The sequence below is a fragment of the Vespula vulgaris genome, chromosome 19, assembly GCF_905475345.1.
Source record: "Vespula vulgaris chromosome 19, iyVesVulg1.1, whole genome shotgun sequence".
NCBI lineage: Eukaryota > Metazoa > Arthropoda > Insecta > Hymenoptera > Vespidae > Vespula > Vespula vulgaris.
The window spans coordinates 375,347-395,000 of NC_066604.1; the positions used below are offsets into that span (position 1 = coordinate 375,347).

The following is a 19,654-nucleotide window of genomic DNA, read 5'->3' on the forward strand; positions in this document are numbered from 1 at the left end:
GTGTATAAGTGAATCATGGTTCTATATACGCATTTCTGTCTAGTAGGATGTGTGTAGTAAAAGAACGTAAAAGAAAACGCTAGAGAGCTACAGATTAAACTAGTGTTGGTTCTGGCGTTGGCGTTGACGTTGATGTTGTTTTCGTTGGTGTTAGCGTTGATGTTGATGTTGGTGATAGAGATGGTAGTAGTGGTGGTGGTGGTGGTGGTGGTGGCGGCGATGGTGGTGGTGGTGGTTGTTGGAGGTGGAGCGATCTCGTCGACTTCGAGGGGCGATTCAGATCCCCGTGGTATCTTTCGCCCTCGTCGGCTCTCAGTCAGCAATGCGCGCGCGCTCCGAGCGCATCTTGATCCAAGAGTAATAGTTTTGATCGATTTAACGATGTTTACGAATGGGTAGACTTTTATTAGTATAATTTTACGAAACTTTTTTGGAAGAATCGAATTCGACGACAACCATCGTCGATGAGACGATATTGATACGATCGATAGATAATACAAAATTTAGTCGCATTATATGCATCGTAGATATGTAAATAGAAGTTTCTTTAATACTTAATATCACACATCCACGCCCACCCACCCACACACACATAATAGGCGTGAATAAATTAATTAGTCGAATAATTAATTTCATTAAAACGCCGGTGTTATTTTTCTCTTGAATGTGCTTTCGTAATTTATAATCGACTTTTATTATCTTCGTACAAATAAATAGAACATGGACAGGATGGTTGTTGGAGAATTGTGGGAGAATCGTGTCTTTGAAGGGTACATGGTACCAAATACATTGAAAAAGAGTCATTAGTCGTGTTTGTGTCTGTGCCCTGTGTTTATGGTTCCTTACGTGCGTCCTACTCCTCGTCAGCTGCCAAGCACGTGACGACGTGCACGAGTCTAACTCTATCTCGTAAAAGCATCGTGGGTGGTACCCAATAATAACGTAGGATTAATGAGGAACCGAACGAGAACTATTATATTATCCAAAATCTGTGATCGATCGAGACGATTTTTATATCGTGTTATATTGTGAATGATGCCACGAATATTCAGTTATTACAAAAGGGAGGGAAGAAGGGGATGTGATTTTACGACAGAAGGAGAACGTACGCGGACATTTGGTCAAACACGGTGGGGTTGCTGTAAGAAAATAAGATAAATTCTCAAAGGAAAGTTAACATCGTCTCAAGACAAATCGTTATTGATAGTCACGATGGCAGTGAATTCGTGGATACGGAAATCCATTAACTCCCACGATCCTATTATTGGCTTCGTTTTCGTTTACATGACATTGACGTTGACTATATTATGCGCGTTCGCTACGAATGAAACTACTACATTGAGAGCGCAAACGACGAAGGAATGTTTCGGTATACGTAAACAATCGAAGGGTGAAGTGAAACTCGCCGTAATAGCTCCTGGCGATCCGCATCACGAACAGAGCTTGCCTAGGGTATTGCCAGCTGTACTTTTGGCCGTTAAAGCTGTTAGTTCGCCGAAAGGACCCCTACCAGGATGGAACATAAAAGTCGATCATCGGGATTCTCGTTGTTCGAGCACTTACGGACCATTGGCAGCCTTCGAGTTTTACATCAATCAGACGGCAGGTCGCTTAGAGATCGTCTACTCGTTTCTTTCTCCCCGCTAACACCTTCACCTCACTACACCCCACCTTCTCCTGTCCCACCCCTTTTTATCTTTTATCTCCTCATACACTTTTGCCTTTTTCGCCTTTATGGCCTTTATTTTCTCCGAGCGAGGTGACTCGCTGTAATAAATTGTCATCAGACTGTAAAGGAAGAAGTTGCTTTCGCAGCATAAAAGTCTCTCTCTCTCTCTCTCTCTCTCTCTCTCTCTCTATTTTTCTCTCTCTCTGTCTTTCTTTCTTTCTTCTCTTTCTCTTTCTCTCTCTCTATCTGTCACATTATTCTAATGTCATTGTCTCGTCTCTTGTACTCGTCTATACTATGCACGAATTGCGGATGCATAAGTCCGTCGCGACGAATTTCTTTACGCCCGAAAAGAACATGAAATGCATGGAATAATTTCATAAGAAATTTCATCCTTGTAAGCGTCTATCGTACGCGGGGCGATGTAATACGGCAATCTAGAGAAAATGTTAGCTTTCGTGCTTTCGACGGACGGATGAAAAAGAAGTTTAATGAAAATCCGTGGCAGTCGGTACCTTCGATATTTTCCTTTGAAAGTCGTGCAATTTCGCTTGGTTATATCAGGACAAACGGATATATACGGGTATGTGCATGTTACCTACCTACGTATTCGTATGTATTCATGTACGTTGTCCCGTTTTTAAAAGGGTGTATACAGCGATGAAAATAACGTTTATTGCCAGCGATCTCGTTTGATCGTCTCGTTGATTCGGTGCACTAACCCCAACAAGAGAGATCGTTAGAGATATAACATACGGATTCGCGTTGTCCTTGCGGGAGAGTTCTTTAGGGCCCTCTGATGTCAATTAATTTGTGTCGACATCGATGCATCGGTCTGTTCCTAAGAAATGCGCTATTAGAGAGGAGGAAACGTAAGGGAAAGGGGGAAAAGAACACGAACAAGAACAAGAAAAAAGTCAGAGAAAAAAGAAAAAGAAAAAAAGAAGAGGAACACGAAGAAGAAGAAGAAGAAGAAGAAGAAAAAAGAAAAGCAACAACGTGACACAAAGGCAAACGAAGTAGAGTCCGTTGCGTTTTAATTGCTCCTCGTTCTGCGACTTTAAAGCTGTGCCACGGACAGTAGAAACGCGGCCCTATTTTTATGAAGGGCTGACGTCATCGGTCATCATCGGTGGTTCTCGCAGCTGCAAAGATCTTTCGTGTGTGCGTAAACTCGTAGCAACAATAAGAAAGAGGAATCGGTCAACTAGTACAGACCGGAGCCCTGCAAGACGTTGCGGTCAATCAACCAAAGCCGGGAGTTTACTCTTATGTTAGTCCGCAATAGCAGCAGCTTGGCTATTCGTTTGCGGTTGGTTATCTACTTCGCGAGACGACCACTTTCTTTCTTATTATCGGCACTCAAATTCCTTCTCTTAATTACGCTTAATTATTTCGATCCCTCGAAATGCCCTCGGTATATGCCATCCAGAGGTCCCTGTACTTCTACTCCTCGTCCTCATCCTCTTCTACCTCCTCCTCTTACTCCTTCTCTTCCTCCTCCTTTTACTCCTCGCCCTCATCCCTCTATCTCACTTCCCCTTTCCTCCTCTCTCAACCCAGTCAATTGAACTCTCGCCCTTCTACATTCGTATTCTCGTTTGCTGGTACCTCGTCTATCTCGTTGTCTTAAATTTTGACAAAAATTCTTTCTTATTGGTCGATTTATTTTTTCGATTTCTCGATTCCCCTTTACGATCGTGTATTCATTTTTTAAAAAACACTGTGACACGTACTTACTTCCACTTTGAAAGTAATGGAAGATAGAGGATAAGCTGCTGTTCACATATTTACACACACATACACACATATTATATACATATATATATATACACGCGCGTACACATACACACATATCATATATATACACACAGTATGTTTCGTTTATCTCGAAAAATTGGAATATCTCGCGAGGGATTGAACCTAGAAAAATTTTTTTTTTTACAGATTTGTTTGATACGAAAGAACATATTATATGGTACCAATGCTTTTCTTTTGTTCTTTTTGCAGATCAACTGACGTTGTGGAAATTTTAAAGGCAAATTCATTCTTTTATACGAATGCCATATATATTTTCTTTTTTATGTATGTTTCTATTTTCTATTTTATTAGACGCATAGTACGATATTATTGTTCAATGTTATAAATTATATTATAAATTTGTACGTAACAAAGGAGTATAATTTTGTATCGTTGACAATTGGTTGTTAGGTCGTGTGTTGTCATTTCGTAATTCTTATGAAATAAATTTCGTTTGTCTATTAAATTGATAATTTGAGAATTATAAAAAAGGCACAAAAAAATAAATTAAACATTTTTCTTTGAATTTAATCGGTATAGTGAACAATAAAAAATCAATCTCCTTTTAACTATGAATAATAATTAATAGATGTATAATTAGAATATCTTTGTCGCACTTTACGTTACGCTCATTTTATACACAAGATACGAATCGAATTCATTTTTCACCGTGATTTAAATTTTGCGAATGAAACATTTTCATTCTATGCATGGTTGTTATTGATTTTTTCTTTTGTTCTTTGTTTTTTAATTGATGTTTCCTTTATATTTTTTTAATCGCTACCAACGACCTTCATTTTTTCAAATTGATAAACCGTATCAATATACTCTTAAGAGAAAACATTTGGTCTCTGTTTATAGCATGCAACCTAACAACCGAGAACCAATGTAATAGTGAAACAGTGTTATATACTCCTTGGGAACTCATAGAATTATGATAGAATTTATAACATTTTATAACGATAAATAATATCCTATAATGGCAGGTCGTTGAATTCTTCTCAACAAATGTTGTCGAATGAAGAAAAAAAATGTATACATATATATAGTTCTATTTAAAAAAATGAATTTGGCTTTGAAATTTCTACTATCATGACTTGCGAAAATAGACGCCATATAGATTTGCTTTTCGTACCAAACAAATCTGTACAAAAAATTCTTTTTCTAGATTCAATCTCTAGAAAATATTTCGATTTTTCAAGATAAATGGGACACCCTGTATACATGGAAATACACACACACACACAAACATATGCATAGATACACAATTCACATGCACATATTCGATATATATGTATATATATTCTACTCTAGAATTTGTAGATAGCGAATCAGAAGGGTGCACGGATTAAATAACGATTGCGTTCGATTTGCCGGTATAAATTGACGAAACGGCGTCTAAAGAGAAAAAACGGAGAGAAAGTAGCGAACTGCAAACGAACAGACTAATCAACGTGGGCGTATTGACGAATCGAGATTACAAAATTTTAAATGTACGGTCTCACCATTTCTCCTGGAGAAAAAATAATAACAACAACAACAATAATAATAATAATAATTCCGAATTACCTAAAGCGTAATATCATACCTGTTTATAGGATAATACATTTCCTTTTTTTTCTTTTCCTCGTGCGTTTTTTTTTATGATGAATATAAAGCGGAACAATCATCGACGAGATAATAAATTCGATATTTATTTTCCCATTGAATAAAAATAAAAAGAGAATGAATTCGGCCGATCGGTATACATTTTCTTCAAATAACACGTGTAATTTCTGTGGGAGGAAAAAGACGATATAAACGTGAAACAAGTTATAATGAGATTGTTCCGTAGGGAGGTGGGAGGGGGGAAAGGTATACGTGAGAAAAATGTATTATCCTTATCCTTGCCAAAGGTTGCTTTTCGCAAAGGAACGCGGTTAGTGTACATGCCATACACGTATGAGAAGCTTTAGACCCGCGATATCTCATGGCATATTCTTTCTACGACATAGCGCGATGGTTTATTGCCGTTGCCGAAAAAAAAGGAAAAATCCAAATAGGGTGATAGAAAGGGAAAGAGCGAGAGAGAAAAAGGAAAGAAGGGAGAAAAAAGGGGATGAGAAAGAGCGAAGAGTGGGTGATAGGTAAAGAAAAACGTACGTATTGCGTACGATTTGAAGCAAATAAATACAATAATTATGGATCGGTCGTGGGTTATTATTAAAGATATACAGAGTTTAAAAGAGGGTTTGATTAAGGCAAAAAGTTATTATTCGTGAGAGAAAGTGAGAAAAGTTTTTCTCGGTATAGCTCGTGTTTATAAATCTTCATTAGTCGATGAAACGAAAGATTGGTGGTAGAAAGTTAGCAAGTTGCTACGTATTTTTTTTTTATAATCAATATGAATAGGGTAGTTCGTAGAAAGGAGTTATATTATTTACTACTACCCATCTGATTCTTGTATAGCCTCCTGACCAAATAGCCTCCTAACGCGGGTTAATCGAGCGCAAACCACTTTCTGCCGAAATACGTAGCCGCAATGATGTCATTGAAGCCAATACGACGTTCGTTGTGGATCGTATAGAACAATCGATGAAGGATAGAATCGAGCCTAATTGGTTACATCTCTTGTGTTACATCTGTTGCATAGGGCACATCAAAGATACCGATTGCATTTCTATAATATCGTAATATTACTATATATAATAATTTTTATAGTAACGTTTGCGTAATATTTTTAACGATTTGGCAATTAAAACGCGACAAGTCGTTTATGATAATCTTGATTAGAGAAAATAATTAAAAGATTCATTTAATTATGAATTTTAATTTAACATTTTTATTACGTGATTTTGCGATCCTTGCATGAGTGTAGTATTCTTTTTATATAAATATTTACACACCACACACACATATATATGTGGATAGATAGATACTAACCTGTTTACTAATCTGTAATCTGATTACTAAGCTGTTTATCGTGTCATTCATTTCTAGTCTATTTTCATTCTCGAGCCGGAGATCGAAAATTCGATTTTCTTCTTTTTCTTTCCTTCTTCTTTTTCGAGAAAAAGTGAGACAGAGTGAGTGAGTGAGAGAGGGAGAGAGAGAGAGAGAGAGAGAGAGAACTTTCTATTTCGAGCAGATAAGCAACGATTCATGGAATCGTCGTAGAATTCTTGATGAGTGAATTTTCTAACAAAAGCAGATGCCTTTTTGGGTCCCGTTTGCGACTACGTTATTGCACCGGTGGCGAGATATGCTGGTGTATGGGGGATACCTGTATTGACGGCAGGTGCTCAGGCGGAGGCCTTTCGTCATAAGGACGAGCACTATCCGACATTAACAAGAATGATGGGGAGCCATCGTTTAGTCGGCGAAGCTTTAAGACACATACTTCAAAGATTCGGTTGGAAAATTGCCGGTCTATTGTATCATAATCACGCGATGGCGAGCAGCCGCGGTAACTCAGAGTGCCATTTCACTTTGGGAGCCGTATTTACAGCGTTGAATCAAACACCAGCTCACAGAAGCTTCAATCAGGAAACTACTAATGCCGAAGACTACAGGAATCTTCTTTTATTCGTGTCAAAATCTGCGAGGAGTAAGTTGTTGCTTGTACTAAGTGCATTTTTTTCGTTTCTTCCTTTTTCTTTTCGTTTCTCTTTGTTTTTCTTCTTTTTTTTATTTCTTTGATAATTTTCGCCGCTCTCTGTATTTTTTCCCTTTTTCTCTTTCCCAACGCTATCTTACATCTTGCGTCCACGATGCATACTTTTTTCTTCCTCTCTCCTTATTCTTAGTCCTACCCCTTCTCTTTGTCACTATTATCAACATCATCGTCATCAACATCATATTCAAAGCTTTCGTAAAATGAATGGAATTTACGCGAGGCGTAAGCACGTTTCTCTATTATTAAATAACCAGCTTGCTGCTTTACGTCGCAAGTTACTGTCGATAGTAACGATATCTTGACTACAAAAGAAAACTAGAATTCAGGCCATCTATGCAGTCTTGAGACCTTTAGAGAGAAGGACCTTAGGGTTTTCTATCGGATCAAGTACAAACGTGAACATAGAGAAGGAAATACTATTTTTATATTCTTTTCCTTGTCCTTTCGTCTTTCTTTCTTTCTTTCTTTCTTCTTCTTCTTTTTCTTCTTTCAGTTTTTTCTTCGTCAGCATCTAGACGTTACTTTGAAAAGTCGGTTTCCAAACGGGACCGATATGACTTCAACAATCATAAAATTGTTTTATGACGACTCATACGAGTAAATGTTTATAATACGAATGGTTAGGTATAGGTACATGCATATGTATGATTCGTCTGATCGTTACGTCAGCATTCGTTTCGATGCACGAGATTTGATAGCGAGAGATTGATTTTTTCTTGACTTTAGAAATGTTAATAATGTCGAAACTTTTTACAAGATCTCTGATAAATATTCTTAATTCGTTTAAATCAAATCGTTCTATTATTTCTAATGACGTTAATCGCTCGTTAATCCAACTTATGTTTCAGTTGTAGTCATGTGCGCAAATTCTACCACCATACGAGAAATATTGCTTGCAGCCGAGGAGCTCGGAATGGTTGATTCCGGAGAATATGTATTTTTCTCTATAGAACTTTCATCTAGGTGAGTCGAGTAAACTTTATCAAGATAATAACAGAACGTTTTTCGTTGGTATTCCATATAATATAAATGCAATGGAGTATCTACGTTATTAAGTCGTTTTCCGCATGTTTTACTTCCTTCAACGAGGACAAAGTAATAACGAGAAGAAGCCATTTTCCATGCTTTTTAATTATGAGAGACCAGTATATATCCCGCGTTACGTGGTATTTTATACCTCTTGGCATATTTCCCATTTTACGAGGCTTTAAAAAAATGTTAGAGATTCAGAGACCGTTGGTAATGGCCGTTTCGAATCAGACAAAACTTGTTATTACATGATTTCTTTCGATCGTATATCTTCTTACGATCGATTCTTGATACTTCATAGATTACTTTTAAGATATCTTAGACTATTCTAAGATGAACAGCTGAAAAAAGTTTCGTCAATTCTTACTTCATTTAATAATTCTTTTTTTGTAAAACGAAAGTATGTAATTCGCAAGTTATATAGAAATTATAGATATATAGAAAATAAAATTACGTTCATTGATTTTATCAAATGAATCATAATAGTAATGACTAGTGCGGGAAAAAGGAAAAGATTTTCGAATTGACATCCTCTGCTTCGATAGAATTGAATTCGTTGAACTAGAAATCCCAGGCCGCAACTTCTCGTCTGGATTATTGGTAAACCGCGGTCTAGAAATGTATTGATCGTAGATAGGAAGCAATCGTTGCACCATCGATACGTCCAAACCGTGTTGTCTTAAGGACAGGAAGAGGATTAAAGACCACGTATACGATTTCGATCTATCTAATAGGAGTTGAAATTTCGAAAATTCAAACTCAAATTCAAATTCATTTTAATCGCTAATCATTCAATATCGATATTAATTGATCATGTTCGTTTGTCAAGGTGATTAATCTTGTCAAAAAAAAAGAAAAAGAAAAAAGAATATAAATTCCGAACAAAGAAGATCGATAAATTTATCTACATTGTTTTTTACAATTTTTTTTTCTTTTTTATAAAACCTTTTTTTCTCAAAAGTCCGGATCAATAGATAGAGGATGATTTTCTTTTCAGAAAAAGAAAAAAACATGATATCAGAATTTCAATAACAGAATATCAGAATGTACATGAATTTCTTGAAAGTATTCGAATTGTATAGAATTTTCGTCGATGTAGATTGTGTATCGGAACGGGAGAAAAAAAATTTCTCAAAAAGGAGAGAACAAAAAGGAAAACGATTTTTTGCTTTTCATTCTTGTAAATAAACTCAATTGAAATTCTTACTTTATTTTATTATTCTTGTGATTGAGATCTAGGTTTAGTTTCGTAAAATATAATCTTTCCGATATTTGGATATTTTTGATTAGATTATTAAAAAAAAAAAAAAAGAAAAAATCGATTTCCAATAAAAAGCAATTGGTACTTTTACATTTTCTTTTCTTTTTTCTTTAATCAAAAGTCAGCCATTAATTAATCGGAACAATTGTTATGAACTTGAAAACGGTATGGATATTGGATTTTTTAAAATTGGGATTAACCTCTCCTCCTCTCCTTTTGTTTGATCTATGACTTTTGAGATATCTTGTATATTTAAATCATAGTTTGTAAAACATTTTATCATTGACGTAACTTTTATTATGTTACGACATGTAATATAATCGATTGAATCGAATTGAATTTAATAAGACATTGAAATTTCAAAGTAAATTATTTGTTAATCAATCGTCGAGTACAAAGTATTGTCATTTAATGGTAGTCGAACGTAATCTTTAAGAAAATTGATTTTAAATATGAAAGGTTAAGTAGCAATCAAGTGGTTTGGTAGTAAAATTTGAAGAAAAAGAAAAAAGAAAAGAAAAGAAAAGAAAAGAAAAGTATGTAAAAGAAAAAAAAGAAAATTCAAGTAGTCGAGTCAGTTGCTTTGACCTTCGAACGATTCAATTCTCGATGAAAGGTTAAAGGCAAAGAAACAGAGAGAGAGAGAGAGAGAGAGAGAGAGAGAGAGAGAGAGAGAGAGAGAGAGAGAGAGAGAGAGAGAGAGAGAGAGAGAGAGAGAGAGAGAGAGAGGGAAAGAGAGAACTAGAAAGAGGGAAAAATAGAGAGAGAGAGAGAGAGAGAGAGAAACGAAAGGATTCTTGGAAATTTCTTTTATTTTTTTTTCTTCTTTTCTTTCTAGCGACAACAATTCCATAGAACCATGGAGATTGGAGGGCGACACGGATGAGAGAAACGAGAAAGCGAGAAAAGCGTATCAGGCACTTTTGACTGTAACCGCACGGACTCCTGACAATTTTGAATATTTAAATTTCTCACGTGAAGTTAAATCGTTGGCACAAAGCAAATACAATTTTACATTCGGCAATAGTTCCGTTTCAACTTTCGTTACGGCCTTTTACGATGCCGTTCTTCTTTATGCTCTCGCGCTTAAAGAGAGCCTACCAGAAAAGCCTACTGGTGAGGTTGATCTTGATGGTGGTAATTTAACAAGAAGAATGTGGGGAAAAAGTTTCAAAGGTTAGTTTACAAGCATGTGCGAGAAAGAGAAAGAGAGAGAGAGAGTTATTTTTTTTTAATTGAAATCATATATAAATGATCGTCACAAGTAATATTTCATTATAAATCAAATTAGCGATAGAAATTTTTATATAAACTTTGACAATTATTTTAACAGTTTAATAATTGTTTCAGGTATAACCGGAGACGTGAATATCGACGAGAATGGCGATAGAATTGCGGATTATTCTCTTCTGGATATGAATCCGGAAACGTCCAAATTCGAGGTAACATACTATATGCATTATTAGTTAATGTTAATTAGGAAGGACGAATTGATTCGCCATTAGGATTTAACTTATTTCGTGATAGTGATATAAATAAATCATTGATTTTTTATTCCTATAAAAAAAAAACAGAATGATTACAAAAAATGTTTAAACATTTCGATCCTATTACGATCATTCAATGATTTATCCAAAATTTCCTGTTTCCATTCGGACGATTTTATTTTAATTTGAAATATATTTCATTTGCATTCACATTTACGTCGATCGATCGAAAATTTTCCCCGTTAACAGTTAAAACGATTCATGTCGTACGAGACGTTAATTCGATCAGCATAACTGAAATAAAGGGGTTGGATACCTTCATATATTTTAATCAGATTTAACGATGAAATTCTTTCGAGAAATTTTATTCGCTCACGTAAAACCGGTAAAAGCGGTAGTTGATCAATAGGATTTACCGTAATCTCTCTTCTCTCTCTCTCTCTCTCTCTCTCTCTCTCTCTCTCTCTCTCTCTCTCTCACTATCTATCTATCTATCCATCTCTCTTTTTTACGATTTTTTCTTCGTTTGTTGAAGATCGTTGCCAATTATTACGGTGCTAACAAAACTTTGGAGTATATAAGTGGAAAAAAGATTCATTGGTCAGGCGGGAAAGAAAAACCACCCCTTGATACGCCAACGTGCGGATTCGATAAATCTCTATGTCCGGATAATTGTAAGTTTTTAATTATAATTTTATCTTTTTAATTTATTTTCTTAAGAAATCAATTATAATGATATATCTTTGCGTCGAATTTAAATTAAAACTTACGTCAAATAATTTTTGCTTTTCCTTTTTCTTTTTTATTTAATTTTATCTTTTCTCTCTTCGTTCGTTTTAGCTCTTCCAGGATACGCCATTCTCTCGATGGTTTTGAGTTCGATCGTGGTCGTTTTGGTTGTGGGCTCGGTATTTATTTATCGGTAAGTGCACCATCTACTCTTGCGTACAAATATTTTCGATTCAAATGAACGATAGAAGAAGAAGAAAAAGAAGAAGGAGAAGAAGAAGAAGAAAAAGAAGGAGAAGAAGAAGAAGAAGAAAAAGAAGAAGAGGAAAAACAAAACAAAACAAAAAGGAACACAATCTGTCGAAATATATTCTATATATAGTTAGGCAGATTTTCTAGGTAGATTAACGCGACGTTACTTTCCATCTCTAATTCAGTTCAGAATTTCCAGGTATGCGTATTATGAGGAACACTGGAACGTAATTAGGTAGCTAGTTTGCAGTAGCCGAGCTCTCCATCCAAGCTTCTCTTGCAGTGAAATACCAAGAACAAGGATGTATTCCCTTGTGCTCGTAGATTCACGAGTCCGAGCGAGATGTCCTTAGCCTGTTTCCACCCTAGAGAGATTAACTCTACGAATCGTATAATAAGTTTGCACTCGCTATGACTCTGCAAATAACCGTTACAAAGAATAACTAGGAAATATTAATGACACGTCTTGATGGATACTATGAAAATCGGTAGAAATTGAACTGAGTTTGGACATTGGCGATTCCTCCTAACACGTCGTTCCATCATTCGACGTATTCAATTTATCAGAAACGAACAAATAAATCTTGTTAAAGAACTCTCACCGTCCTTTACCTCGGTAACGCAACGACCAATGTTCTAACCTTATATTAGGTCTTCTATCTTATCGAATTTAAACCCGTCTCGTTCTCTCGTTCACGTTTTATTGCTTGTTCGAAGTATTTCTCTTTCGAGAAGTCATGACGGTCGACAGCCAATTCGGATAATGTTTCTTTTTTCTTTCTTTTTTTCTTTCTTTTTTCTTTCTTTCTTTCTTTTTTTCTTCCTCTTTTTATTCTTCTTGTTTTTTTCCCTTTACAGTCACTTCAAACTAGAAGCTGAAATCGCTTCCATGACGTGGAAAGTACACTGGGACGACATCATGTGGGTACCTTACGCGAGGACTAGAGGCTCGATGTATTCGTTAATTGCTAACAAGTTACGTAACAGCCAACTTGTGAGTATCTTGAAAGTTATTTTCATAACTTTCGTTTATTTTTACGATGTTAAACTTAGCAAATTTTTCCTTCGCATTTGGTCGGATCTCAAGTATCTCAGAATTTGATCTCAACGAGTGTTACGTACATAATATATAAAGAAAGATTTGAAAATATTAAGTTTTCGATCATATTTGTTTTTTTTTTATATTAATATCCTTTAAAAATATTTTTTGAGAATTTAATCGATAAATTTCATAATTTGACGAAGTCGACCTTTCGTCGTACGAAAATTTTAAAAGTCATAATCTCTTTTTTTAATCATTAAATTATTAAATTCTTTTTATCGAAAATCGTATGGTAAATTCAAAAAACTCATACTTTTCTTTTATTAAATGGAAGTTTAAAAAAAATCGATTCGTGAAAAACTCGTTTTTTAAGGTACTTTGAATGCTTTTTCGTTGTTTTCTTTCGTTTTTTCCCCTTCATTTTTGATAATAACCCGTGAGCGATATTATCAGATAACTCGAAAAAAATAATGAATTGTTTTCATATTTTTCGATGATGAAAATATGCACTAGCACAGATATTTAATGATATTTTATTAATGAAATAAATTACGTGTCGACAAAACGATGATAAAAATTGCCTTTTTCATATTTTTTATTTTTTTATTTTTTCGATCATTTAGATGTACGTAAATCCTTTAACATAATTTGTCTCTTCTGAGAGACACTTTGTCATTTGAGCGATTTAATTTTGAAAACAAATCTCTTTTGCTGCGTAAGATCTAAGTATCTCGATAATGACCGTGCCTTTTAAAGCTGATGTTTTTTATTCTTATTTCTTACTTTTCTTTTTTTAATTATTTAATTTCTTTTTTTTTTCATTTACAGAGTGTATACTCCGATGATAATATTAGTCTACCGGAGGGTGTGGACAAGCACGTTTATATTCCAACAGGATTTTACAAAGTAAGTTTTCATTTTGCTTCAAAGGCATTTCTTCACCTTTTTGCTTTTCTTTTTCTTTTTCTCTTTTTTTTCCCTTTCTTTTTTTCTTTTTCGAAACGGGATCAAAGTATTAATAGAATGTCTCCGAGCGAATATTTAGTTTTCTTTTCCTTTACTTCTTCCTTAAAGTTCCTCTTTCATTTCCTTTAAAATCCTATCGCCTTCAGTTCTCTCCTGTTTTTTTTTTCTTTTTCTTTATTTTTTATGTTGGGAATAAGAGGAAAAAAGGAAAAAAAGAAGGGAAAGGAAAAAGATGTAGAATGAAAGAAAGAAGCAAGAAGGAAATAATCGTTTGCATAATTATAACGTGACACAGGGGTTGGGGTAGGAGGACGCGATTAAATTCGCGATGCCAGCACAACGCAATGACCTAACGAAAAAGTTGCATATGTCGCATTTTTTTTATTTTTTTTATTTTTACGTTGTCGTAATTTACAAAAGAAGATCAAAGAGAGGGGGGGGGGAGAGGGAGAGAGGGAGAGGGAGAGAGAGAGAGAGAAAGAGAGAAAAAAGGAGAGTATATTTTGAAATTTATTGCAGAACTCAAAGGTGGCTGTAAAATTAATACCGAGGAACAAAGTGGAAATATCGAGACCTTTATTGCTCGAGTTAAAACGGGTGAGTATCGATCATACGTATACAACATAACATTTCGGCGAATAATTATTAGGGCTGAAAGTTAATCTTTTGATTAATCATTTCCCGTAAGAATAAACATTTGTTACGGAATACATACATTCATTAACGACCATAGAAAAATGAATTTAAATCTTTTAGGATGAAAAATTGAATGAACGTTTCTTTTTTTTTCTAAAAAAATTATATAATTTAAATGAATTTAAATCTTACGAGATGAGAAAAAAACTGGACGAGCGTTTCTTTTCTTTTTTTTTCTCGAAAAATTACATAACTTAAATGAATTTGAATATTGCGAGATAAGAAAAAACTGGATGAGCATTTCTTTTTTCTTTTTAATTTTTTAAGAACATTATAAATGTGTTATGTGCTTTCATTTCCGTAGATGAAAGATCTACAACACGATCATTTGGTACGTTTCTATGGTGCTTGCGTCGAGCCACCCCATTGTTGTCTACTGACGGAATATTGTCCTAAAGGATCCCTTCAGGTTAGTCGTAATATCCTAAAGAAAAAAAATATATATATAATAAAATGTATGTATATATATATACATATATATACATATATATAAATATAAATAAATATATATATATAAATATAAATATATATATATATATATATGTATACAAGAATTATTTATTCGTATAACAAGTAATTGAGTTAACGTGATTAAATGAAACGTAATTTAGTTAAATGATTTTGTTTCTACATTTTGTTTGTTTAGGACATACTTGAAAACGAACAGATTAAACTCGATCGTTTGTTTCGTGTTTCTTTGATACACGATATAGTACGCGGCATGGCCTATTTACACGCCTCTGAAGTTAAAAGCCACGGGAATTTAAAGTCGAGCAATTGCGTTGTGGATTCACGATTCGGTTTGAAAATCGCCGATTTTGGTCTCCACGAATTGAGGAGGTCCGGTCTCATGGAAGAAGAATTCGACAAAACCAGTTACGCTTATTGGAGACGTAAGTAAAATTAATTATTGTCAAGTGTTCGTAGAAAGAAAATTGCTAGAGAGGGATGGAGAGAGAGAGAGAGAAAGAGAGAGAGAGAGAAAGAGAGAGAGAGAGAGAGAGAGAGAGAGAGAGAGAGAGAGAGAGAAGTGAACAAAAGGTAAACTTGTTATCGTTTATAGGACAACTGTGGACGGCACCGGAATTGTTGAGAATGGAGAGACGACCACCGGAAGGTACTCAAAAAGGTGACGTTTATAGTTTCGGAATAATTGTACACGAGATCGTCATTCGCAAAGGTCCTTTCTATTTGGGAGAAAATTATGATCCACCGCCTAATGGTAAGTACACCATTTTAAACTGTTTCTGTAACTGTAACCATAACTGTAATCGTATTAGTAATCGTAATAGTATTGTAATAGAATAGTAATCGTAATCGTAATCGTAATCGTAATTGTTATAGTAATCGTTATAGTAATCGTAATTGTACTAGTAATTGTTAATAACGGATTTGTTTTCGTTGAATGTCGTCTACATACTGGATGATTATATAAATTAAGGACCAATTGAATTTTTCTTTTGTTAGGAGAAATAATATATTAAGAAAATTGTCATGCATTTCGTGTGTTAAATGTATCAAGTGTACGAAATGAAACAATCGACTTCCAGTTAAATCGAATGTCGAATGGTCTTTAATTTTTTTTATGAAACATTTTGCATTTGTTGTTAATTAATTTATTATTTTAATTATCTTGAAAAAATTATTAAATAGGTAGAGGCCTAATGTGTGAAATATGTTTTTATTGTAGATAGAAACAGTAATACTAAACATAGTGAAATTGATCGTATAGAACACAATTTGGAAATCATTGCATTCTTAATCAAAATTTTGATAGACGCTTAGATTCACCTAGATTCACTTAGATTCTCACCTAGATCTAAGTAATTTAAAACTATTCTTTTTGCATGTGTCTAATTTATAAAATAAAGGTATACTAAACAACGCCTACAAATTTGGAAGAACCATAAGGGAAAAATTTAAACGCCTGTTAATAAAACAATACCTGAAATGTTACAAAATGTATTTACGATGAAGTATGATTACAAGATGTCGGTTTTGTGTACAAGAACAAATTGCTTGAATATTATCACTTTTTTAATTATTTTTATAAATTATTTTTTTTAGTTTTTTTTTTCTTTTTAATTAACTAACTTCAATAATGTAGTAACTAAAAGTATTGTAAGATAGTTTTGTATGCTTTTCCATTATCTCTTAAGATTAAATTTATATTTGAAATTATATACTCTTGTTCGTATAACTATAAAGATCAATATCTCATTAATTATTAACTTTAGGCCTATACTTGTTCAATAATTATCAAAGCAATCAAGATCAAGATTATCAAGACGATCGATCGAAATATCTGATTAATTAAAATAAAGTTTTATAAGAAAGATTAAATATCGTTTAATTTTCAATTTAACCAGAAGTTGGATATTTTTTTTCATACCTTTAAAATATTTTATTATACGATCATAAATAAATTTTTTTAAATATACATACATATATATATATATTTGTTATAACTACATATTTTTTTGTTATAATCATATATTTATTATAACTATATATTTTTTTGCTCCTAACAAACGAGGTATTCAATTGGTCCTTAATTTATAATCACCCAGTATATGCGTATAAGGACTTACATAAGTGGTGTCTATCGCTTTGTTAACCATCATATCCATCCTATTACCTCTTTTTTTTTCTACCACGTAACTACGTATATATTTTATCCTATCCTCTTTTTCTCATACATCGTCATAGAATAACGCTGAAAAAATTGTGTTGAAATTTTAATCCCCGATGTATCAAATTATTGGGTTAAATCGTTTTAAATCAATTTCAATTTCATTTGATTATTTAAATAGGATCAGTTTTATATCCATTATAAACGGTCTCTCGTTGATACGTGGATTATCATTTCCATCCTAACGTTTCTGGAATGGACCAGTGTGCTTTAGCTTAGAACGTGTCTGATAGACTATTAAACGGAGCTTATCCGAGATATCAAAGTTAGTTGGCAGGTTCTTCTTACATATAGCCCTTAAAAGATATAGTATATTTGAGTGCGCAATGAAAGATGTACTGTGGTTAATAATAATCCAGGAATAAATTGGTAACATGAGAATACAGTAGAATAGAGAGAGGGTCGTCGAGAACTATATTTTTATTAATTAAAATTTCTCTCTGAGGAATATATTACAATAGCGTAGCCAATGATGGAAAGGGATGAATTTTGCATCAAGCAAGAAAGTACCATCTTCTTGGTAAACATCCCTTAATGCATCTTATTTCTATCGAATGGAAAATTGATTATGATTGATATTGAAAGTGCCATAGCCATTGACGCACTCGTTTAAAGTCGATATTTTTTTCAAGACAATTCGTCAATCTAAGGAGAATAAATAATTTTCGTTCTTACGAAAATTTGAACAAGAAAGTTCGAAAATATTTTTCTCTTTTATCATTTATCTCCATTAGTATTAGCTATCCGTCATCTTTTGTAAATAAACGTTCGCGATTTTATCGATCGCGTTACTCTCATTATGATAACGTCGCTGCATTATCATAAGATTCGAAAACTTTTTGATCGACAACTCATTTGCGTTCTCATATTTATCGACATATTATCTATCGACGGTCGATAAATATTTTACAGAGGAACGATTTACCGACTGAAATATAAATTTCGTATGTATCTGTTGGTATTTTTCAAAAGTTGCACGAAATCTACGATAGTTCATTATCATTTAGTTATCAACGAAGTCGGTAAAAAAAATATAGTCAAGTAAGCTCGTGCGTATCTATCAAGCTGGGAAGGATCGATCCTCATACTAGGAACGAGAAAGTCGAGCACGATCGCGAGGAAGCCGTCGGCGAAAGCTCAGTCGAAGCTTTAACGCGTCCTGGAACACATTTCGCGCGCGCTCCTTTCGTAGTTTCTCTTTCTTTCTCTGTCGCCTCGAGCACACTGCTTCCGCGCTTCGTCTCTCTCTCTCTTTCTGGCTCACTCACCCTCTTGTTCTCTATCGCTCTCTATCACTCCATCTCACTATCTCTTTCTCTCTCTCTCTTGTCTCTCTCTTGTTTCGTGCAGGACACGTGAAATAAGTGGGACTTCCTAATGTCTGTTTAGATATATTAAATTTCTAACTATGTAAGTGGAAGGTTTAAAAGGATTTCGATAAATGTTTGAAATAACAATAGAGATTTACTTAATTCGCACACGAGAAATAGAATTTTCTTCTTTTCCTTTTTCTTTTTTCTTTTTCTTCTTCCTTTTTTCCTTTTTTTTTTTAAGTTTTTCTCCGCTTCAACGTTTCTCCATTGAAAACGAAAGGTGCAACGCAACTTGGTACTCTTTCTCTCTCTTTTTCTTTTTTTCTTTTTCCTTTTATATTATCTTTCTTTTTTCTTTTTTTCTTTTTTTGACGCGCACATAGAAAAAAGCATAAAGGATATGAGATCGGTAGAAGGGGAAAGAGGAAAAGACCGATCGGAGATTAAGAGCAATTCGTGGGCAAGGAATCGATCGGAGGCTGTCATTGCACTCGGAATGTGTCTCGCCTTGTATCCGTTTCATCGGCGGGGTTCGGGATCGTAAAACGTGAAATGGCCTACTCGTAGCACTTCCTCGAGATATTCGATTCGCCGTTAAAGGATTCGAAAGATTTTACTTCGCGGAAACCACTTTCGTTTGATTCATCCGGCGTACGTCGAGTCGATTGCTTCATATTCAAGGGTAGTTGAATGCCTATGTGATACAAAAAAAGAATATATATATATATACATATATATGTATATATGTTTATATATAAAGTTATATAAAGATAGATGTATTGTGCGAGTCGAGGGGGAAAAGATCTCTAAGAAGAACGATTCGTATCGCGTTGTTAGTCATAGAGTTCGATGCACTGAATCTTTGAAAACCACGATAGAAAATTTACGGAGGTATATTTCATCTTATAATCTCATTACTTCATACGCATAAAATCATATCTATCTCTTGGTAATATCACAGATCACCATCTCGGCTAACAACGTTGACGTTATTTTATCCGGTGACATCCGGTTCATCCTTTTTCTATGGTATTAATTACGGTACTTTTGCTCGTAATTGATT

The 19,654-nt window shown here is 34.2% G+C and overlaps 1 protein-coding gene across 3 annotated transcripts in view; it reads left to right on the plus strand.

Moving 5' to 3' along the window:
- The window catches only part of LOC127070851 (atrial natriuretic peptide receptor 1-like), a 46,175-nt gene that overhangs the window by 7,509 nt on the left and 19,012 nt on the right, over window positions 1-19,654 (plus strand). For 2 of the 3 annotated variants that reach the window (XM_051009367.1, XM_051009368.1), the window contains exons 6-16: window positions 7,973-8,087; window positions 10,253-10,590; window positions 10,765-10,856; window positions 11,437-11,575; window positions 11,742-11,823; window positions 12,741-12,876; window positions 13,753-13,830; window positions 14,410-14,487; window positions 14,891-14,995; window positions 15,233-15,479; window positions 15,650-15,808. In XM_051009367.1, the coding sequence (XP_050865324.1) occupies window positions 7,973-8,087; window positions 10,253-10,590; window positions 10,765-10,856; window positions 11,437-11,575; window positions 11,742-11,823; window positions 12,741-12,876; window positions 13,753-13,830; window positions 14,410-14,487; window positions 14,891-14,995; window positions 15,233-15,479; window positions 15,650-15,808 (1,569 nt within the window). Of the gene's footprint in view, window positions 1-424; window positions 1,607-6,659; window positions 7,056-7,972; window positions 8,088-10,252; window positions 10,591-10,764; window positions 10,857-11,436; window positions 11,576-11,741; window positions 11,824-12,740; window positions 12,877-13,752; window positions 13,831-14,409; window positions 14,488-14,890; window positions 14,996-15,232; window positions 15,480-15,649; window positions 15,809-19,654 lie in introns of those variants that run through there. The other variant, XM_051009366.1, reaches the window with a different exon arrangement.